We start from the raw sequence: 24,470 nt of genomic DNA, 5'->3' as shown, positions 1-24,470 counted from the left end.
CTTCTGATCCCCTTCTATAGAAAGGGGTCAGGGATGGAAGAAGTAAGATGATTTGGAGGGTTCCAGAAAAAGTGTTCATGTTTCTTATATTTTGCAGGGATTTCTTGGTTCTTTATAAGGTGGGATTTGATTAATGGTCTAGTTAGAGGGGGGCATGTAGGCCTCTTTTGTTCCTCCCACTCTTTTCTTCCTCTCAGTGAAGGAGCACACTTGCTGAAGACTACCTTCAGGAAAGGGTGTTGAAGAGCTTGACTGCTGCTTTGCATTCTGGAGAAAGTGTCTCTTTCCCTGCTGAATATACATGCTTGCTACTTGCTCATCTGACCTGGGGATTAGAACCCAGCATTTTGCCTCCTCACGAAGACAAACACTAGCTGTTTCAAAAGGAAGGGTAATCCATCCTCCATGTGCTATTTTCCAGTCAGGTATGTTTAGGTCTGCCTCTGAGGCTCACATTATGCCTGGAAACCTGAGCAGTTTCCTTGTTACTGTGTTACCTACGCTAATGTGATGACTTCTAATGTTCTGGCTTAATCTACCCTCCTGAGTCACAATGAAGTAGGGTGTGGATGCTCTTTGTTCCCACTGGATCTTCCATCCTTTCAAACTGCCTTTCTAGGCTTCTGCCCTGAAAAGAATGTCATGCTATCAGGATGCAAATTGCATGACTGGAAGTTGCATATTCTCATTGCGCCATTGAAGGCAGAGTGCTCGTTATGTCCCTGATACTGCCAGTGTCCAGGGCAGTGTCTAGAAGCCTCTAAGTGTCAGCATCCTGCCCTCTGGGTGGTTTTAGTCAGTAGGAGCGTTCTTTTGATGAAATGGTTGTCTTGAACTATATTGGTTGAGATCGTCATTCAGTTTTGTACACAGCTTCTGGGAAGAGCTTTTGCTGCTTGTCTTATCTGCCATCAGACTCTGGAAAGAGCAGTATGGATTAGAAAACCAAGTTAGTTGCTCTTTATTTAAAAAGGAAAATTAAAAAAAAAAAAAAGAAAAAAAGGCTGAGATCATTAAGCAGTTCAATAAAACAATCATAATTTTTCTAAGAATTTAGCTGAGCCCAGCCAGCTCATTTCAGATGTGTATTCTGGCCTCTGGTGGTTCTTCCAAACCTGGCATTTCTGATTCCCTGTCTGCCCCTCCTTTCCCTCCCACATGCTTGACCTCCAACAGCATTCCTTCACTTGTCTTAAGACCTTACATGTCATTTCACTCTCCCTCTCTCCCCAAGAATGTGATCCTGGCCTGAGCTTTCTAATTGTGTGTAGCAAGGATAAAACTCCTTGCCTCGCTTGGCTGCCCCCCTGTTTGGAAACTCACCCTAAACATTTCCACATGGTTTGCACTCTTTTTGCACAGCTAAAATTTTGGGGTTTTTTTTTGCCTTTAAACTTTTTCTTGTTTAAAAAAAACCCTCCAGCTTCTTCTACCTTAGGCTGCTGGCACTGACCTTGCCTTGTTACTGTTTGCATTTCTTTTGTACCTTTTTGCAGCTGAAATCTCTATGGGCTTTTAAATCTGTCAGCAGCCGCTACCAGGCTCAGTGTGCAATTTAGCTCACTGTTTTCACAAGTTTCCCAGCCCTGAACCCTTTCCAAATGAGCCATTGTTGGGCTGAGTTAAAGAGGTATTGTCTCTGCTTGGGCTAGGTTAGTGTGGGTTCCAGAATCTGCATGTGCAGCATTCTTAGTGCTGCAGTGTCATCTTGATATTGGAACCCTTCTCCAAACACTTTCAAATATATAGGAAGAAGAAAACCCTGCCAAAACTGATTCATTGAAACATTATTGGAATCTTGTCTTTATATTGCTTCAGCAATATAAACTCTCATTTAGACATCTTCGTCTGTCCCTGCTCATGCAGGCTGCTTGCTATGAAGACCATTCCTATTTGTTTCCTTCCCATTAGGACCTGAAACTGTCAGCTGTGATTGGAGCCCTCTTCTGGTCAGTGCTGAATAAACACAGAGCAAGTAGCAGTCTCTGCTTTGATGATTTTATAGACATATTGTACAGGAAGAGAGTCTATTGTTATCCACCTTTTACAGAAGGGAAACCAAAGCTAGGGAATTCGGTGGTGTATCCAGAGGGAGCTTGTAACAGAGTTGGGAGTCAGTTCCAGATCACAGCATTATCCTTCATTTTGTAGGTTGGCTAGGCTCTAAAAGGGTGTGTTCCACTGAACTCACTTTTCTTAACAGAGACTGAATTTGCTGGTCTGTTCAACCTAGTGTGATGCTGTGTGGAGGTATTTCCTTTATGTCTGAAAAGCTGGTTGTCTTTTGCTGGGGACTGTGTCATTCAGAGGACAAACATCTGGCCAAACCTTTCAACTGTAGGTTGCTGTTGACATCACTGCCACTAGACAACTGTCTAGTGACCTTTGTTTAAAAGATACAGTGATTTCACTGTTCTCCTTCTATGGAAGACCAAGCTGGTACTGCAGGCCAGGAAAAAAGTGTACTGAATTTTTAGCCTTTCTTTAAGAGTCATAAGGAGTGTCTGTGTCACATAAGCCAGTGCTTTGGGTTTTTCACTTCATGCCTTTCATGTGGTCTTTCCCATCCTTGACTAATCATTAGTAATAGAAGTTTGACATGGGAGTTGTTCAGGCTGTCTCTCTTCATAGGTTCTGCTCTGACAGGGAGAACTCGCAGTAGCAAGGTAAAAATTATGAAACCAATAATCTTTGGAGCCTTTGGAAGCCACTAAGTCCTCTGCCTTTTGATTGAAGGCTAGTCACCGTACCTGGTCCAGACTCCTCTCAACCTATTAGAAGTTACCAATGCAGCTGTTGACTGTTGTTTTTCTGTTTTTCTTTTTCACAATCTCCAGGATGAATTGGATCTTACAGACAAGAACAGAGAGGCTATGTTTGCACTCCCTCCAGAGAAGAAATGGCAGATTTACTGCAGCAAAAAGAAGGTACTACTGTTGTCCCAACTGAAGTAGCTCACCAATAAATTCTGTGTGCACGTACATTATTACTGATATACATCTAGATTTGAACTACATGTTTATCTACTGTTTACTCAAGAACGTGATTAAGTGATGTAAGGATTTTTATCAGCATGAATATTGCACAACTTTCTTATAAGTAGTGTATGCATGTGTGATTTCTGAAAAGGATGTTAACAAGTTAAAGTCATGTTGTCCCATTCTGAATCTTTTGCACATTTGGTTTTGGGTTTAGTTTGAGTTTTTTTGTTTTTTCTTTTTTCTTTGAGCTGGAAGAAAAGCTATCATGGAAATTTTTTAAGGAATTTTTAAAAACTTTTGTAGGTTGCTTAGAATAGAAAATGTACTCTGAAATCTTTCAAGATGTCTTCAAGTATCTGTAAAGTACATAATAATAGTGATGTATTAAAACTTGGTAGTTCAAGGTCTTCCAGAGCTTGTAGGAAATGTTCCGCATTGCACTGGAAAGTGAAGAAGACCTGCTCCTATCAATTTCTACATAACGCTTCTCCATTCAAGGTCCTCAAATTTCTGATGAACCAGTGAAAGGGGCAGTAAATCAGAGGCTGATGTATCACACGAAGTATTTTGTCACTGGCAGAATGATGGCCAAGTGAATTGACAAGTTGTATCACTGTTGTGAAACTTATAAAAGAAGAATTCTTGCAGGAGTGGTGTGGTGGAAAAGTTTTGCTGCTCTAGGAAGGAAACAGTCAGAAACAAAGATAGTCCCAACAGTGTGTATTCATTAACAATAATTGTTAGGGAAAAAGGTGTGGTGAGTTTTATTTCCCAAATGTGCAAGTCATGCTATGAGAGCATTAGTCTTTGTATGTAAATCCATATATCAGAACCTGAAAGAGGAGCCTTAGATTTCAGTACAAAAGATGGCAGATTGAAACCCTGATGATGGTCTTTCTGAGGTTGTGTTTGCTGCCTCTCTTTCTGCGGGGGTTTGCGGGAGTGGGGGGATGGGGGGGAGAGGAAATTAGCTTGCTTTCTTACCATGTAATTAAAGAAAACCTCAGTCAAACCAATCAGATGGGTGCTTTGCACATGTATTGCTTTTGGTTGAAATGCATCACGCGGGGAAGTTAATAGCAACAAACCAGTTAGAGTGCCTCTGAGCTAGCAATCATTCAGGAAGTGCATAAGAGCAGTCTAGGCTCAGTTGTCTTGGGTGCTCTCTCCGTTCTTTTTCCTGCTGGTACACAGAGCTTGCAAGTACAGGGAAGGTGCAGGCTGCTGTGGTTAATGTCTGCTTTACATTTTTGCTGGCTGGCTCAGCTGGCTTTTTCAGCTCTGGTGGGAGAGGATCTATTTGTAGCTGTCTTAGAGAACCACACATTCCACCTCCCAGACCAGTCAGCCTTGGCAGGAATATTCAGGCTTTAATGTATTAAATATGTTGGTTGGATTCACTCCATTACACTTTTTTTCTTTCTTTCTTTCTTTCTTTCTTTCTTTCTTTCTTTCTTTTTTTTTTTTTTTCTTTCTTTTTAAAGCAGTGGATTTGATATAAGAATCTTGAAGACCTCCAGAGTTAAAGAAGCTGCATACTGGAAAATCTTTATAATGCATTTATAGTGCAACCTCAGTTAGCTGAACTCCAGCTATCCAGAATGATGTGCTAACTGGAACAGGATACTGTTGCCAGATGTCTATTCATTACATTGTAGATACTTTCAATTACTTGAAACTTTAACTGTTCAATATTATTCATTGTCTCTCTCACAAGCAGTCAGATGATCTGTGATGACATCTCTCTCTCTCTAGCCTACTAACTAATTTACCTATCATCATTGTTTTACAGTGACAGAGAAGCTTGTTTCAGGCTTCCCTTTAGAGGAAAGCTCTCCCCTGAAGAATTTGTAATCTAATTTTAGCCACAAAGGGCCCAATTCCTCACTTGGCAGAACACTGTTAGCCATCCAGGACAAGCCCCCAGAGAGCTCTGTCTTGCTGATGTTGGGTTCTTTGAGTTTACTGGGAAGCAAGGGCTGTACGTTTTATAATGTGGCAAGTGAAAACACTGTGAACTAGAAGGTCAAGTAGTCCTGGCTGAGGCAACTGTTCACAATCCTTAACCTCAGATGACTTTTCTAGTCTAAAAGTAACAGAAGGTCAGAGCTTCCTGATTTGGTCCAAAGGTGGTGAGATTAGTGGATTGTTTCAAGTAAACAAATGTTACTTGCACAAATGAAGATTAGTCATTGTTGTAGGCACATTTATCTTGGCAGTTAGACTTTAGATATAATCTTGTATGGTATTTGTTCCCAACATGGTAGCAGAAAGTCACTATTGTATCAAAAAACTCATTCCAGCTGTTTCTGATACCAAACCTTTCTGAAGAAATGGGGGAAGATATGTATGTTTGTGCACTTAAAGTTATTTGCTAGGGGCACAGTTTACCAGTCAACATTCCATGGTACTCAAAGGAGATGCCGTTCTGGATTGAAATTTCATGATTGTGGGTGATATCTACAGAGGAGAGTTCACACAATATTATACAGCTATACTTGCTTTGGTCACTTTTGTCCATCCTAGGTTCATATCTGAAACCATTAGTTCTAAAAACCAGTGATTTGATCTAAAGGAGTAGCTTCAGCTAGCAGCTATAGTGAATGCTTCACTTTCATTTGTGGAGTAGCTATTTGCAAGGAAAATGTTTGTAGCATTCGCTACACATCAAGGTGCCACGCTTAGATCACTGGTCGGCCCGGACCAGGGAAAGAGACAGATAACACACGCAGTGTGAGCGCCAACTTCCACCTTTTATTGCGCAGTTAATTCCTTTTATACTAACAAGGGGAGGTGGGGTTACAGGTACATCACAAGGCTGCGACTAACCCTCTAACTTTCCGTGACAACGCGAGATCTTCCGAACACCGACCCCTACAAATGTTAATGTGTTCTCAGTCTCAGCTGTCCTCTACCTTGCCATTAATCAGTACAAAGTGGACAATGAGAGATCTAGTTGTCTTAATTTGCATCAAAAGAATCATTATTCAGTCACCACTGACAGCACCCTGACCTTCTACCCAAAACACCAGTACTACATGTTTCAGACTGCCTCTTTCTCTGTAGTATGAACTTCCCCTGATATCACATTGAGATATAAGTAAAGCCATATGTAGACAGAATGCAAATGACATCATCCCCCAGTTCAGGTACTTTACTCTGGTTTTGGTTAGGATAATCTTCATGTCTCACCATCAGCTGAAATTTAGACTTACATAAAGCACATAATCCACTTCCATAATTCTTTCCTGTAAAATTATCTCTAGATTTCCCACTAGTTATATGTTTTGCAGGAATTAGGCCAAGCACTAGACCATGATTTCAGATGTATTTATTTGTAAATTTCTGATGTCAAGGTTTAGAAAACTATGATATTCAGTGCTGTTTTACCAGGAGCTGGTACTAAAGTACATAATCTCATTAAATACTGATCAAATAATGATATGGAAAGCAAAAATTGTCAGCTCAATTATTTCACCTGCAAAATGAGCTCATATTGGGATTCCCCAAAGGGTAGAAAATGCAGGTATTGCACTGCTTTGGCACACATTGCTTTGGTTGCAGTCTGCATTTCTAAGAACGAGGCCTCATTGTGCAGGCAATAGCTTATTGCCTTCTGTACAATCCTACAAGCTCTTAGACTTATTACTATTGAAAATCAAGTGAAGTTGTTTTCTTTTTATGGCCTTTCTTGCCTCCAGAGACTAATTTGTAAGCCTTCAGTTGAGGAGATTTTAGTAAGAAGCGCACGTTTTGCAGAGTTAAACAAGTTAGGGGTTTTTTTACTTCTGTGTTTCTTTGAGGGAAAGATTGGTAGCAAATCTCTTTCCAAAGTGCAGTCAAACTGAACTATCTGTATCATACAGCTTGTCTCCAAACAAATAAACAAAAGCAACAAAATTCTTAATCCTAATAACTATTTGAGCTCTCCGAGATATTTTGGAGTTATTTTGTACTCTTCTGATTTTAGTTGTACCCTAGAATAGCTGTTTTGAGTTGATTGTGCTTTACCTACTCAAGTGAAATCATTCAAACTCAAGTAGTGAAGCAATAATGAGCACACTGCAGCTTTCTGGAAAGAGGCATTTATGGCATCTGAAAAAAGAGTACATGCTTATAATCCTTAAATTGATTATACTTTTTCTATTATGTGAAACAGAGAAAGGCTTCTCCACAATAGCAAAATAGGCTTTAAAAATTCTGAGGAAAATTTATCTGAACCATACGCTGTAACAGCCAATATGCAGAAAAGAGAATTTCCTTATGATTCCATCCCCTGCAATTATTTTTTTAATATCTGTCAATTATATTTTTCATCTACCTGATGAATAAAAAACCCCTAGTAAACTGAATATGAGAATAGGAGTCAGGAAACTCCTTGGTTCTAAAAGTCTTTGATCTAAATTATTGTATAATTTCAAAGAACTTTTCATTATTATATTTATATATAAATGCATTTTTGTCTACCTGAAAGAAAGAGTAGCAAAGTTAGGAAACTCTGTGGCAAGGTTCTGGCCATGCCATCATCTCATACTTTTTCCCTGCACTATATACACATACCTTGGCTGCATACAACATTCCTTCTTTCCCTTTTCCCTTTTCTCTTTTTTTAAGATACAATCTTAAAAATCTGAATATATTTTCAGTTTAAGCACTGTTCATTCTTTTTCCTTGCTGCACCTGTCTTCTAAGGTATTCTTGTAGGAATGGATTTTGTGGTGAAGTCTCCAGACATGGAGGAGCTCACTGCAAGGAGCAGGAAGGATGGAGTAGAAGGCACTTCTGTGCATTAACCAATCACTAAGGAGTCCAAGTCCTTTGGACTGAGGTCGCAGGTCAATGCTGAAACCAGTGACATTGCAGTCCAGGTAGAGAGTGCCCCAGATACCCTTCTAGAGAAGGTTTACACCTCTTCCACAAAGAAGCAGCAGATACTGCTGCATCACCTGGTGTCCAGTTCCCTTTTCCTAATGTGAGGGCTGCATCCAGCCCTACATTAGGCTTCAGAATGCCCTGGGGAATCCTAGCCTTAGTCAGGCTTTAACTTTTAGAAGTTTTACTGCAGTCTTTTTATACCATTTGCAGCTCAATTTCACAAACTCCCATTTTGGTCCCGTGCTGGCTGTCTAACGTTAATGAAGATAATGCCTAGATGTCAGTTTTGGGTTTTTTTCTTTCTTTGAGAGCTTCTCTTTGGGCTTTGCCCTTGAGATTTGCATTGTCAGCAAAATGTCACCATAAAAGGTATAGCTTGATATTGTGCAGCTGGATATAGAGTAAGATACTTCTGTCCTCCATACCCATGCCCCGCCTGCCTTCAGACTCTTGCAGAGTTCTAAACAAAATTTCCAATCCAAACCCAGGCTGTATTACTGCTATAAACCCTGCTTGAAACCCAGCTACAGTTCCAGCTTCTAGAGAGTGCAATTCACCCTATACCTTGGATTCATCCTTCTGTTAAAACTATAAATATAAAAATTAATTCATATGTATAATATAAATTCATATATATATATGTGTGTGTGTATATATATATATATATTTGAAAAACCAAACCAAAACAAATGAAATCTGCTGGAGGAATCTAAGCTGCTTTTGTAGCTTTTGATATAATTACCTTAGCCTATCAGGGATGAAGGAGAATATGGATGCGAATATAAAACCTGGAGTCCTCCTTGCCTTTGGGGAAAACTTTCTGAATGGAGTGAAAGTTCCTGCACCTACTGTTTTTTCTTGGGTTGCTCCGTTCTGTGTTTTTTTGCACTGTGAAATATAGTTTTAACTTGGTTAAGATGGAGAGGCAGTTATTTCTCAGCTAAAATGAACTGGCAGGGCTTTTCTCCCAAAACCCTGAGGTCTTTTCTTTGCATTTAAGGCTCTATATGGAGGCTCTAAGAGCAGGAGGCTGCATTACATCTGTTGTATTTAGATATGAGTTCTGCAATTCTTACTGTAGGACAGTGTTCATTTCTTTGGGTTCCTACTTTAAAGTAGGAGATATAAATGGAGATATTCAGAGGAAGATAAGGTATTCCCTAAAGAAGAGAGAAAATGGATCTTCATCTGGTCTCATTTAGTGATACAATATACCAGATGAAGATCACGCCATTGTGTTGTCTGAGTGTGGGGTTTTGGTTTTGTATTGTCTGATCCAAGCTACAAAAGCCCTTTGGGGTTCATCCTTTCTGTATGAAGAGTGCCAAGCATGTGGTTGTCTCATAATAAATGAAGTGGATGGTTTGAAGTTGTATTGTTTCAATTCTACCTTCCTGCGGTATTTTTTCCCTCTCTGAAATACTCTTAGAGTCTGTTATTGATTTGAAATATTAAACTCTTTTGGTTATGGATTTATAGCTATAAGGAGCATTTAATGTGTCCCTTATAAGTTCTCTTCTTTAGAGTTGTTGTTATTCCACACGCTGTATCTGGGAGCAGCAGACATGAACACACAAGATGATTTGCTGCAGTATTTAAGAAGCCATTTGTAAGAAGTCTCAGTTTGATGAGGCTTGCATGTGACTTCATGAGAGTTTTTTTCCCAGCCTTGCATGAATTGTTTAAGAAGAGGAGTGTGGGTGGGTGGGTGCGGTGCTTCTACTCTCTTTTCCCCTGGGAAGTCTGAAAAACACACAGTAACCCTCACAGCACATGTGATAGCCTAAAAGCAAAAGCATTTGGTAGACAGTAGGAGGCTGGCTGTGTGAGACCTGGAGTGCTTCGTGCAAGTGTATTGCTGGCTAAACAATGAGGATATCTGATGACCACAGGGCAAAGACCACCCAAAGCCAGAGAATTAGACTTTATCTGAAGTCTTTGGTGCATTAGAAAATGGTTTCTCTTCCTACCGATGCTTTAGAAGTTTGTGGCACCTCTTCAGTCAACATTTTAATTTAACTCAGTATTCAAGCCTTGACAACGACCTGAACAACCTGATCTAACTTTGAAATTAGCTCTGCTTTGAGCAGGTCCTCTCTGCCCATGGCCTATTCCATCCTAAATTGTTTTGTGGTTCTCTGAACTGACCATAAATCAAACTAGGAAAGCAGTTGTATGGCCCTATAAAGAAAGGGGGCAACAGTAAGGCTCTGTGCAACCTACTATCTATCTCCTGTATTATTGCCATGAGACCAACTCCTTAAATAGGCTGTACAGAAGATGTTGTTTGGTTCCGTCCCAGTGCCTGGAATCCATGGTTGTTTTTGGTCTGAGTGACTGCGTGACTTCCTTAGCTCAGGAGACTGCTGGTGAAACAGTCTGAAAAGTGGAATTTCTCAAATGAATTCTCTGGAAATAGACTTGCTTTCAGTTAGCCTATGGCTCGGTGGAAATCTCATAACACTGGTAAGTCACAGTGGGAAGATGTTGCCCTTTACAAACCGTGGCATTCCTTCAGCTGGATGTTTGGAAAATGCCAGCAATTGTGGAGTTAATTTGCTTTTTTTCCCACCAGCATCTGTTCCTTTTTCTGTTAACAGAATGACTTCATGCTTAGATGTTTGGGATGATTTGTTAGCTTGATGCTGACATTGGGTCATTCCAGTATCTATAAACTAGGTATGGAAGACAGACATGTGGCTTCAAAAATTACTCTGTTATAAATGCAAGTAGGCTTTAGAGCAGTAAATTCAGAAACTCTGGCCTATGACAACCACAGGACATAGTGGCAAAAACCAAAATGCAGCAAGAGTGTCACTAATGCAGCAAATAATACACACATTTTCTGAGTAGTGGTGTATTTGGGTCTTTTTGATGTGAAAGAGCTGTTTGGTTAATGGCACCTGTTAACGTGTGTAGTAGGCTGAAGTAGTAGGCTGAAGTAGTAGCTCCAAAATTTGGGCAACATTGTTAATACAGTGTAAAGTAAGGCCTAAAATGATATACATTTCCTTCTACATTATTTACTGCAGAGAATTTTTTCTTGCTGGAAGAATAAAACTTGAGATTCATGTAAGACACCATCTCATTCTTTTATAGTTCCTTATAATGAATTTAGGCTTTTTTCTCATCTCACATAAGCATAAATTTGTTGGTGTAAACCCCATTATTCCTTGTGCATACCTGAGAAGAAATATTGACCATTTTGTATGGTTTATCATTAAGTTCCTGTAACTGTGTCTTCATGGTTTTTTTCCTTGATATTTTCCCTTCTATAGCAAGTACCCTGAAGTGGTTACTTTGAGAAACAATATAGTAGGCTTAATGATGTGCGAAACTCCTCTTAAAAATATATTTTTTTTCTTGGAGTCATTCTTGTAGTGGTTTAAAGGATTAATTTTGTGTCAAGGGGGCAAAAATGCTTGCACGATTCAGCTGATATACCATTATTACAGCTTGGAATCATGATACATAAAAGACCACATTGTAGCAGACATAAGAGGAGATAAGGAGTTTTTCCAAATCGTTCATTTTACTTGGTTTTTGTTTTCCATGCTGCAATACTAACAGTTACAGACTCATTTATTTATCCTGGTATAAGAGGTTATTTTGGGTCAGGGATTTGAAATTATATATTTATTTATGTATCATTGAAAAGTCTTCTCTTCCCCACCCTCCCATGGGAACAGCATGGAATATTTTTAGTTTCTTCCCCTCTCTCTCTCTCCAACAAGAAAGGTTAGCTGTTGCTTAGAAAATACATTTCCAGCTCTTTTGTTCAGACTGATGAAGACATAAATGCCATAAACTTGCTGTGGTATTTGCTGTAGATATTCTGAATATGTAGAATTTGGGTGTCCCTCTTATAGTTCTGCATTTTTCAGGTGTGCTACTAGTGCTCCGGTTGAAGTTATCACTCAACACTTCTCAAAAATCAGGGCTAAAACAGTCCTGAGTTTATACAGTGATAGTTGGAAAATTGTCATCATCATGCCTAATGCTGTGTTTCACGTTTGGCTTGCATTCTGTGGGAGTTTGGGAGAGCTCAGTGGGAGCAGATTTGATCCTACCATGGAAAAAAAAGAAGAAAAAAAAAAAGAAGAGAAAAAAAAAAAAAGAAAACATTTATCCAGATGTCATCCTACTAAAATGGTGTCATTTGCTGTACTTAAGAACAAAAATAATTGTGAGCAATCTAATTCTGCTGTATGGGAAGTACGTGTAAATGCTGATTGTGTGATTTAGTTGCTGTCACTGGATTATGTTCCGTCCTTGTCTGTCCTCTTGAAAAAGTTCTGGGTCTCCACAATTCAGTCAGTCCTGCTGATAGTATGCAATAATAATAATATATACTGTGTACAACACAGTTCTCACTGTTCAGATTAGTCTTAGGAGGACAAGCAAGAGCAAGGAATATGAAAATAACTAGCATATTTCTCTGTTATGTGAGAAGCAGCTTTTGCACAGACCAGGGCTCACTCTTCTCTGTATTCTGAATTTCACTGAAGACCCACCAGCCTTTCAAAGCCAGTGAACACTGGGTAGGAAGAGCTGCTGAATTCCCTATCTTTTCAATGAAAAGGTTAGAAAAAGGCACAGTAAAGAATTGTTGCCAAGATCTAGTGACAGCCATGAAGAGAAAGAAAGAAGTTTCCTTCTACTGTTCTGGAGAATTGTTTAGTTGTCATTATAGTCAGATGTGACAGTTTCAGCTACACAACTGAACTGAGGTGAAAATCGCATTGTCTTCCATGATACTCAGTCACCTGTTGAAATGCACCTGGCATCCCAAACATTTTGTAGATGTAATAGGCGAGAAACATGAAGGCTGGGAGAAAGAAAACATTTTTACCTGAGTTTATGGAAAGGGGAGAGAGGCAAAGGCACTGAATGATACACTCAAATATTGGGTTAGCAACTTAAAATCCATGGGTCTCTCAGTCTGTATTTATTCCCTTTGTTCACCTGTCCGACAGCTCCTAACTTAACTGTTTTTTCAATAGTGACTGGGGTTAAATGAGGGAGACAAATAGAAAATATGTGGCTGCCCTGACCATCCAACTATCATCACTCTTAGTAAAAGGCCCAGAGCAGAAGTTAACTGGAGCAAGCAGCAGTGTCACTGGAAAAACAGACAGTGGACACATGGACAGTGAAGAGAAATCTTTTAGAGTTTGGCATTAACAAATTCTGTGTGTGTTCTCAGAAGAACTTGTCTTAGGTAGCTGTGCTGACTCTAGGTGGGTGTGTCCTAGGCAGTTTCATGTGTCTTTGAGCACCATTAGTGACATTTCATTCCCACCATCAAGCAACATGCAGGGTGACTGCCATGAATGGTAGGTGACTTCATTGTATTTAGAAAATATTTTAAGTGGTTGCTTGCTAGAGATAAACAGAGTAGGACAAAAAGATAAATTTTCAGTGCAGGCATGTGGCAGACAGGAAGCTCAGTTACACAGGCTGGGTTCTTCTGTGGCTTTTCGTATTGTCTAAAGAATGCCAGGAGGAGGAGGAAAGGAAGTGAGGAAGGAGATGGTCCCAATGATGTAAATACTAGTGGAGTAGGGATACAGTTGAAAACAGTGCTGTTGGAAAGTAGTAATCTGGGTGTTTGAATCACGTCAGGGTCACCAAATGTATTGGCCTCCCACCCTCCCCATGGGAGGGAACCCGCACTGGAGCAGGGGAAGAGTGTGATGAGTCCTCCCCCTGAGGAGGATGAAGCGGCAGAAAATAACGTGTGATGAACTGACCGTAAACCCCATTCCCCGCCTCCCTGAGCTGCTGGGGGGGGTGGTAGAGAATCCAGGAGTGAAGTTGTGCCCTGGAAGAAGGGAGGGGTGGAGGGAAGGTGTTCTGAGATTTGGGTTTATTTCTCATTACCCTACTCTGGTTCATTTGTAATAAATTGAGTTAATTTTCCCCAAGCTCAGTCTGTTTTGCCCGTGACAGTAATTGGTGAGTGATGTCTCCTGTCCTTAACTCGACCCACAAGCTCTTTGTTATATTTTCTCTCCCCTTCCAGCTGAGGAGGGGGAGTGATGGAGTGGCTTTGGTGGGCACCTGGTGTCCAGCCAGGGTCAACCCACCACAATGGGTGAAGAAAAACTCACTTTCTGTATCCACAGCATGTTGACTGTAAGCTGAACAGGGTTAACGCTAGAATGGAAATGTACACATAGTACCTTTACGTAACACAGAGTAAAAAGTAATAGGGGCAATGCAGAGCTTGGATGTTAATGGAACAATAGAGTATGTCCCACTGCTGCTGGTCCTACTTAGGATTTGTTGGGATTGTGACAGATTGTTGGCTTCACCTGCCACAGGAATTATTGCAGAACCTTGACCCTGACCTCAAGCTCGCCACAGGTTTGTGCGGACAGAGCTGTGTGGTTCAGGAGTACAATCTAAGTCCACAGCCACACACCTGGAGAGCAGGCTGAGTCCATGAGAAATGTTTCATTTTCTCCTGAAGATCCACTGAGTAGAATGATCATGAACTGACCTCCTGACTGGTAGGATCCTCCATAGTGCACATTTCCCTTGACCTCCAAAAGAAGTATATAGCATGGGCTGAGGGAAGGTAGGCTCCTAAGAACTTCTTCATTGGAAGTGCAAGGAATTCATTAATTGCCTTATTTGGCAGCTCATTATTTAGATTATACACTTATCAACTGCAAAATATCAGTTGATTGATTTGAGGCTTGTGAAAAATAGGGCATATAAGAGGTTTTAAACGTGAGTATGGACTTCAGCTAATAGGACGGAATGATCTTTAGGCAGCAATACAGTCAGGAGAACATATCCAATGAGACCAACTTCCATGACAAAAGTAAACCATTCAGTGGAGGAACAATGTGTAATGCCGGTAGACTGCAATTTGGCAAGTAAGCTTTGTCCTGAGGGCTGAAAGTGCTGGATAATTCAGTGTGGCCTCAGCTGTACATTTAAGTAGTTCTGTAAACACAGGGACAAGTTGTCCTCTTGGTCACTGCACTATAGCCATAAATTAATGCCGTATGATCTGTAAATGAGAGGAGGCTGATGTAGTCAGTGCTGGCAGCAAATCTATATCTGTCTGTATTGAGGAGAATGACAAAAAAACAACAGAAGAGGAAAGAGAAGAGAAGAAAGGTTCATAAAACTAAAAGTGTACTATGCACCCCTGCTGTAATTTAAAGTTCCTTAAAATGGGATTCTCTCCATCAGTAATTTATAGTAAGTCTTGTGCCAGCTATCATTATTGTAAAACTTAATCTTGGTTTTAACACTACAATTATACAGTTCATTAAAATCAGTGGTTGAGAATTCTGAGGTTTCAGAAAAAAATAATTCTTATCTTCAGCTCATAACACTACACCAACAACCTTTCCATCTGCCATGTATGGCATTCCAGTCCATTTTCAGTGAGAAAATGTGTATCTCTGTGTGTGTATGCAATGAATCTGGCATTGTTTTCTCGAAGATAAGAAATAAAAGCATGGCCTTCATCTCCATTAGGCTGATACCTTCATCTCCATTAGACTAATAACAATTCGAAGTAATTAATTTGATGTGGTTTTGAGTGTTAGATGAGGTTGGAAATGACACATTGTGTGTATACAATGTACAACTTCTAGAGTTGCTATATCTATGGGTGCTTGGGAAGCAAAAGGAGTGATGAATGGAATAAGCAGTTCAAAACAAAGCATATATTTAACTTTATTGGAAAGTTTTTCAGCCTTTGGTAGGGCACAGCATCTTTCAAAAATGACTAATAGTCCATTTTAATTTCTAAAGGCTGGTGAATTTCAGCAGTATTGAAGCTTCTCTCAGTATTATGAAAAGATTTCTGAGAAGGAACCCTCATCCTTCATAAATGTATCCCTTTTTCACTTTTATGCTTTTATACTTTATTATATTCTGTGGCAATGTGTTCCACAGTTTGGCAGTATAAAGCATTTTGTGATATAAATAATAATATGAAGCTTTTGATTCTTGCTTTGAAAGGCTGGTTAGTAACCAGCATCAGAGGTCATTATTAGGTCTGTCAAGTTACTGACAGCAGGATCAGGCTAAATGAAGAAAAAGAAAAAAAAAAAGAAAAAAAAAACCCTGTGGTATGTTAGGTAAAATACTCCTGTGTCATAATCCAGTGGACTGGAAGTGTGTATGGTTATAGCTGATGTTTATGAGAAGCAATTACAACTCCTCAGTTGCGTGCTCCAGCTGGTAATTAAAGTATATTCCCTTTTTAATAGATTATACAGTAGGCCAATAACTTAATTCCAGGGAGAAAAGTAATGTTTGTTTTTCTCTCTCTGGATAAATTGTGCTTAAAAGGCTTGGATATAGCCCTCCCCCAAACCCTGAGAATATTTGTGTAAATGCTAGTCATGGAGTCTGAGAAACGGAGCAGTGACCACATCTGTCTAGTGAATGGCTCAGTCCTGTGGTGTGTCCTGTTTCAAAATTAGCATCTCTTAGGACATGGTTGGCTTTTTAGAGGCGTAAACTGTCTGAAAAGCTTAGATGTATTTTAGCTCCACTTCTGAATTAGTATTTCATCCCACAGCACATCAAACACTTTTTGTGTCTTCTAATGAAAGTGCTTTTTATTTATGCAACTTTGGCTACTCTGAACTGAGACATAGCCACTGGGATGGACAGTGTGTTAATGAACAGGTAAATGTTTCTCTGAGAGCTGAACTTTTCCTTAAAGTGAAGAAAAGTCAGTAAGTCAGTGATGGAAAAAAAGGGAGAACAGTGTTTTGGATGAGAGTGCAGTACAGTTTCAGTGTAGATTGATTCTTGGCTGTTCTACAGATTTCCTGTGTAACTGGGAACTGTGTAGTTGTCTGCATCCCATTTTCCAAGTTTATGCTGATCTCACTGAAAGAGACACTGAAAAACCTCATACGTGAATTTCTTTAAGGACCTTTGACAGTGTAGAGTGCAAGGTGTTACAAGATTGTATTGTATTCAGCATTAACAGCAGACGTTGCTGTAAGTTGAGTCTTTTTTAAAAGTATCTGAAGGGAGAAGAGTAGCACTGTGGGAAATGAAGTACAAGTGATAACCATCTTCCACCCTCCAAGCAAACAAAACACCCACCGTGTTTATAGTGGCCAGAATATTCATGTGGAGAGCAAGGGTCCTGCACCTCTACTTTGAAACAGAACATGGGCATAAGTCTGAATCCTGCACATCTCAGATGAACATTTTACTGGCTAACCTGTTGTTCTGAAGAGTGTGGGAAGCAGAGAATCTTTACCTAGCAAAGCTTTCATCTCAACCAAAAAACACACAACACTGAAAAATCCCCAGTAATTTGTAATCAGGATCCCAATTCCCATTGCCTGTTAATGGGAAATATAAAAAAAATAGCTACAGGGGCTTACTCAGTATGACAAATAACATATTTCACTTTTTCTTAAAAGGTATTAGTTTCTTGTAATGACTTGAACTATATTTTCTGAACTGTGTGTGATGATGCTGACCCTTCATACCAGGTAAAATAACCTGTCTTTCAGCTCTGTGAGGTAGAGGCTGTTGAGAGGAGGAACCACACTAACCTTAAGGTGGCTTTTGCAGGAAAATGCAATTCTTTGTGACCCAAGTATAAACTTGAGCATGCAGTGTCCAGACACAATACAGTGAACAAGCTGGAACAGGAATTTTTATTACAGTATCCTCATTTCATATTCTTCCTCTGTGCTTGCACACTGTTTTTATTGATATAGAGAGGAGCTCAATGAAAGGTATCAAGGTTCCCTGTCCAAGAAAGATTTTAAATCCATGTTTTGCAGCATCAAGTATGTTCCCATTCTGTTCTGAATGGTGCAAAGCAGTAAGGTCAGCTGTCTGCAGTTCTGAAGAGATGGCTTTGAGAAGAAAGTCATGTTGCCAATGAATAGATGTCATCCCAATAGTACCCAAGCTTGTTGTATGATATCCATAACATATGGTGTATTTCTTGATGCATCTGTTCAAGGAGGAAGTGTTATTTTAGTTTGCATGTTAGAAGGCTTCATGAGTCATCAGCCCTGGCAATTTACCACAGGGGCATGTCTTCAGGTGGTGGCAAAGTCCATGTAATGGTTGGACATGCAGGGATGCCAAGCACCTGCTGGTCCCAGGGAGCTGGGATTTGTCTAAATTGCATAAAAACAACCTGATATAAATGATGGGAGAAATAAGAGAGCACCAGATTCAGTGTCAGGTCAGTGTCTGTTCCTAACTCTCCCAGTGATTTCCTGGACAAGTTTTAATTGTCGTGTCACCATATACATCTCCCTGTCTCCATCTGCAGGAAAGAAGCCTTGTGAAGTTGCTAATTTTTGTGGATGTATTTATTAATGCTTTGACATGCTCAGATTTTCAGGACATGCTCTAGAGGACTGCTCAACATTGTTTGGGGTCTGTTTGGTGCAGAGTAAAATGCCAATGTGTCATCACTGGAAACTGAAACCCAGTGCTTGCCGCAGAAGAACTTCAATGCATGCAATTACTGTTCAGGCTTTCCCCATGCTGTTTCTTTCAAGACTGAAACCATCTTGAAAGAAGCACCTACCATATAAACAGTGTATTTCATTTTCATGATCCACTCAGCCATGAATATCTGGCATTGCCACATGATTCCTGTAACACTAGTGTTTGGTACTGTGTAGAAAGTTTCACAACAAAGGCAGTGGTCTATAATACTTGATTATGTCTGTTAACAGCATTCTTTGTATTACAAATGCTTGTCCCACTGACATGACATCCACTAAAGGTCTTCTGCTCTCTAGAGAACAGCTTGCCAAATGGATCAGGTCTCCCAGGATTTGCAGAAAGGCTTTCAGGGTCAGCTGAGCTGTGCACACAATAGTCTGTTTTATTTTGTTTCATTTTGAGTGGTTCAGATGGCCCAACTATTTGCAGAACTCAGTTAAGTCCTATTTGGGATGAAGTCATAAGTTCCACTTTCCACCAAGCCATGGAGCTTGTCCTAATTAGTGTCAAAGCCTATATAATACCTTGGCTATATTGCAGGCTTGTATGTTATCAAGATCCTGTTTTCACAGCAGTTACATAGTTGTTACTCCAGTGAAGAATGATATGGCTCCTTATAAAGCCCACAAGCTGACGTCTGTTTTTTAATGTAATATTTACACTATTCAAGGAGCTAAAAGGAGGCTTTGCTTTAATAGATTCCTTCAGCTAATGTTTTCCCTTATACAGATGGGTTATTGTTTCCAGCTTTTGATTTCTATGTGGTTTTGTATATTAGGGCCTCGTTTTCTGGTTTGACTTTCTGTTTTTCCTTCTCTGTGTCTCCTGGAGCAAGAGAAGGGTTTTGCCATTATCGTCAACTTGCCTTGCAGTTTTCTCTGAGGTTTTATCTGAGGGTCAAAATGCTGAGGACATTAAAAACAAAACAAACAAAAAACCCAGCACCCTGTTGTTGCCCACCCCCCCACCCCACCCCAAACTGCTTTCTATTTTCAACTTATCTCCCCTTCTCTGAGAAGAAACATGGTACAGCAATTTCTTACCATGGGCAGAACTCACAAAATTTAGGCAATGAAATGTTTTTTTTCCAGTGGGTCTGATGCTACATGTATGAATTTGTCTCTCTTTTGAAAATGTTGCCCAGGTGATTGCTATAAATAACACTGTGCCACCTAATGATTTCATGGGGCTGGATAAAAATCTCATCATCGTGAGTATAACTAGCTTTCTGGGGCTTCATAATGGAAATAGAGTGCCAGGTTTTAAGTACCTAATAACATTTATTCTAGTGAAGTAAAACACACGTTGCCAGCCATAAAATTCTGGTCTGAGCAGGGAGTGTGGAGGACCACTGAAATTATATGATTTTTTCTGCTTAATATACTCCTGGGCTGAAACAATGTCAGAAAGTGGGAATTCATAGTGCAGTATCTGCTAAAACTTTTTTAACTTCAGCAATGTACAGCTTCAGTCTGAGCTTTAGTTCAGGAAAAAAGCTAAAACTTGCTGTGTTCCACTGAAACCAGTTTTCTCTCAACTCTAATTAAAAACAAACCCAAAATTTAAGACTTACACACTCAAGAGTTCAGACTAATTTGTAGTGGATGGGGAATGGCCAAAAGCAGGATATACCAAGGACCTTATCTCATTTGCCAAGCTAACTGCATACACAGATATACTTTAGGGGAACAGAGTCTTCTTATCCTTGGTTCTGATTGTGAAATTTCTGATGGTTTGGGTTCAGGTAGGAAATTATTCAGAATTCTGATTTTTTAGTGTATATATCCTGATGCTTTCCAACCTGCATGTCTAAACTAGGTATCTAGAAAGGCTAATTGTGGCATTCCAGCATTTATACTCTTTTTTCTTTTCCCCTAAAGAATTTTAAGGAGAAAAGGTATTGTGGCTTATTTTGGGATATAAAGGATGGATTCAGGCAGTCCTTAATTTACGTGTGTTTGTTTCTTTACTTGGAGTTCAGAATGGAGGCAGGAGAAGTATAGGGAGCATGCATATTCCCTGTTCTGACAATGTTCTCATCACCTGTACTCTGCAAACAATTATAACTGGCACCCGTACTTCTATAATTCTATGCAGAGAAAAATTTCAGAAGGGTATATGAGCGTACCTTGCACTTCAGATTGGTGGCTCAACCTCGTTCCCTGCAGAATGACCTTACTTCACTACCTCTGGATTAGCTCCCCATCTCTATTATTCTCTTTGGGAATTATAAGATTATTTTATAAAAATAATGCTGTATTTGTCTATTGTATGTTTTAATTTATTTTTCCATCAGCAAGGTCATATATTGACTTTTGCACAGGAGGTTAAGGTCTGCTGAGTGTGAAACTGTTGTCAGGGTTATGATTGCCACTAGATATTCTACGCAGAAAAGGAGAAGCAAAAGGCAGTCTACCAATAAGATGTGGCGTGGCAATTCTAACTGGCTAATGGTAGGGAGTTGCATATTTCTGCAATGTGCTATTTGACTTGGATTTGCATCCATCAGATTCCTGCTGATTGTGGCCAGGAAAGAGAATTAAGGAAAAGCAGCAGAACTTCTCACTTCTCACAGGTCACCTCATTCTTAATTGCACCATTTATTACCATGAGGTGGTGGGTGCATAGCAACTGCGGATGTAATTGGTATCTCTTGCTACTTTGCCAGCCTCTCATACTTTTCATACAGCGGTAGTCTACTATACAATGCTTTGTTTAAATCTTTTGCTCTTAATTGTTCAGTTGGATGTAAGGGCTGAATAAAGAGTTGTGAACTGTCTAGGATGTGTCTGTACTGCAGTCCTTCGCTAGATGGGGACAAAGGAGATAGTCTTTTAGTTTATGTGTTGAAAGACCAGTGGAACGAAGAAAGGGGAAGGAAAGATCCAAGTCTCAGTCGTGATTATGTTTTTAATTCTAAATATGAAGATTTTGATTTGTGCAGAATTGTTGCCATGTGTTGGTATGTAGCCTGGCAGGAACTTGTCAGGTAGCAAGGTGTTTTCTGAATGTGGCTTAGCAGGGAGCATGTAGAGCTAGTTCTCATCTCTAAACCAAATAGTTCTGGAATAGCTGAGGTACTCTGATAGACCTACACATTTAATATTGTTCTGTATATTTTCCAGAGTAACTTTTCTAGTATGAGTAAGCATTAATACACAGCCAACATTGATGAGATCCACACAGTCTTCATACATCTTTGGACATCCTTAGGATGAGTCAAGTGGTTCAATCTTTTTATCATAAGCTAGGAGTCTTAATATGAGTTATTTGCAGTTTATAATGGGAGATCAGGATCCTAAAACCAATCCTTATTTTGCCAGTGACTGTTACACATATCTAGAAATAAATAGACCCATTAGAATGAAATCTTGTTTCCATTGAGCGGCCAAGGAACAAGAAAGAATTGGTTCCTGAGTAGGAGTAGGTCTCCTTTTAGAAGTTGAGCTTGGTTGAGCTTAGTCTAGGGAAGATGATTTCAGGTGGATTATTTGGGAGGTAGGGATAGAAGGATTAATACTGCTCCTACTATAATTGAGGGGATGCCGTTCTGTTCCTTCAGATGTCCTGAGGTTGTGCTTAACTTTTTAGAATAGAATAGAATAGAATAGAAAGAACAGAATAGAATAGAATCTTTCAGTTGGAGGGGACCTGCAACGATGATCTAGTCCAACTGGTTGACCACTTCAGGGCTGACCAAAAGCTAAAGTGTGTTATTAAGGGCATTATCCAAATGCCTCTTAAACACTGATAGGCTTGGGTCATTGACCAGCTCTCTAGGAAGCCTGTTCCAGTGTTTGACCACCCTCCAGTAAAGAAATGCTTCCCAATGTCCAGTCTAAACCTCTTTTTGGTTTATCACATCGAAATGAGGCAGTCTTTTGGCTTCTTTTCAGGTTCCTTGACTTGATTATTTTTTTTTTTTCTCCATAGCAGATATGAAACCCCTTTGTTGGTGAATCCCACCATCTTTCTAGCAGTAGAGAGGCAAAATAGTTTATAAGATCTGTCAATTTAAAAGTACAAAATGTAAACCTGTTACCTGTAAATGGGCTATCCTTCTACTTGGAAATATAATAAGTTTAAGGGACTGAGGTTTGCTGTTTAGATGCCAAAGATAACTGTGTCTCCATCAAACTTTATTATTCTGTGTTTAATAACCTTAGCTGAAGGAGACACTTTTGATCTCACACACTATGGTGACAGTGCTAACGTTACACTTCCAGAAATGTTTGTAATAAATGCCAGACATCTATGTGCGTTATGCAAGAATATGGGGGGAGATACCACAATAAAGAGCAGCACAGTGAAGAATCCCAGGTGGTTCTACAGTGGCATTTCATCCTGTAAAGGCTCCTTGTGTAACCTTGTTTAACCTTCTGTTTCAGGAACAAGAAGATCCTAATAAGCTTGCTACCAGTTGGCCAGATTACTACATTGACCGCATCAATTCCATGGCAGCAGTAAGTTACCTCTTCTGCAAAGCAGGGAAGATTTCCTACCATAGAGATGTGTTTCTTTAGGAAGAAGTTCCCAAAGGAGAAGAATGTTAGGCCAAATGTATGACTGATTTAAAATAGGACTTCTGAAAGAAGACGAGTATGTGTATTAAGAAAGCCCTGCTCTAGCAGAAGAATAGATTAGAAAGCACCATAAGCATTTCCAATTTTTATTTCTACAACACTGAGCACTGAAGGCACTCAAATTAGATTCTGGAATGAAAATTCAAGAGAATATTTGCTGAATCAGAAAAGCATCTATTTGAAAACTAGGTAAAGTTTTGTTTTGTGGTTTCAAACTGATTTCTAACTAATCTACAAAATAATGCTGGGGTTATTAGTTTTGTAGAAGAATTAAAGAAAAGCTATTTGTTTATGTAAGATAATATCCACTTATATAATAGCAGATAAATAGAGGAACATAAGGCTGTAACACCTTAGACATCAGATACAAGCCAACAAGATATTTGAGGAAAACTTTTTTTAATTGTCCTTGTTCGATAGCTGTATAATATATCTCTTCCTCTGAAGCATCCAGTAGATCTGGTCACCAGCAGAAGCAGAACACCTGCATATAGTGTCCACTGATCTCCTTTGATATGGTAGATCTTATATTTTGAAATTTGATCCTTTTACTGATTTTTATAGTCAAATTTTGTCTCCAGTTATTCGTGTGCAATGTCTACTCAGCTTTTTTTGGGAGTTCTGCAGAAGTGATGATAGAATTCTGTTCCTAGCATCTTAGGTAGCACACCTTGTTTGTTTACTTATGCTTTTATGTTTGATTTCTAAAGGCTTTTCTGCACCTTTTGTATAGTGGTTATGAGCTATAAAATAATTTTATAAAAATAATGCCTTAATGGATCCTAAAGGTGTCAATACTGATGCATTTCTCATGGTGAAACATATCTTGCTCAGTAAAAAAAACCCCAAGATTTACAAGTTATTATAACTCACTGTAGGAGGATAAAAGAAAAGCTGCTTCTACTGTGAGACATGAATAAACAAAATGGTCACCTTCCTTCATGCCACATTTTCTTGGGCCAGAGTAATGGAATAGAAGGAATATGGACTTCTTTTGAGAAAAGAGGCTGAGCTTTTGTGACTGGCATGGCACTGTGCTTTGATTTCCTAACTGAACAAATTTGCTCTACAAGGGTCATTAAGGAAAAAAGTAAGAATGAAGCCTTGCAATGTCACTGAGCCAAATACTTCTGGTAGGATTTGATCCAAGGCCTCTTGAATCTACTGAAAGTTTTTCCATTGATTTCAGTAACTTTTGGATTAGTCTTTAAATGATCTTGATGTTAACCTAGAGTGAATATTTACATCCCACTATTGTAAATCTGGAGCAGTTCCATGGAATGAGACTATATTTTGGCTTATGTTTCTAATTTTAAACATGTTTTAAGAGTACTAATAAACACCAGCCCTGATAATGTTGATTGCATGCCTCAACACTGAATGATTAATAACCTTTTATTTGGCTTCAAGCCTCATGATTTACTCTTATGCTTGAAGTGTTGAGGAGATACACTGGGGTTAAAACCCCTGCTTCTGATTTACCACTTAGTTGCTTCACTTTTAGGGAGGTGAAATTTAGTTGACTTGATTTCACAGGAATTGTATCAGTGGAAAACTG

The 24,470-nt window shown here is 39.4% G+C and overlaps 1 protein-coding gene across 2 annotated transcripts in view; it reads left to right on the top strand.

Annotated features, from left to right (window-relative positions):
- DAAM2 (dishevelled associated activator of morphogenesis 2) overlaps positions 1–24,470 on the top strand; it is a 209,919-nt gene that overhangs the window by 103,308 nt on the left and 82,141 nt on the right. For both annotated transcript variants that reach the window (XM_075042929.1, XM_075042928.1), the window contains 2 exons: positions 2,838–2,927; positions 22,718–22,792. In XM_075042929.1, coding sequence (XP_074899030.1) covers positions 2,838–2,927; positions 22,718–22,792 — 165 coding nt within the window. The remainder of the gene's footprint in view (positions 1–2,837; positions 2,928–22,717; positions 22,793–24,470) is intronic.

Source organism: Buteo buteo, chromosome 12 (assembly GCF_964188355.1).
Source record: "Buteo buteo chromosome 12, bButBut1.hap1.1, whole genome shotgun sequence".
Lineage (NCBI taxonomy): Eukaryota > Metazoa > Chordata > Aves > Accipitriformes > Accipitridae > Buteo > Buteo buteo.
This window is presented reverse-complemented; position numbering and strand designations above follow the sequence as displayed.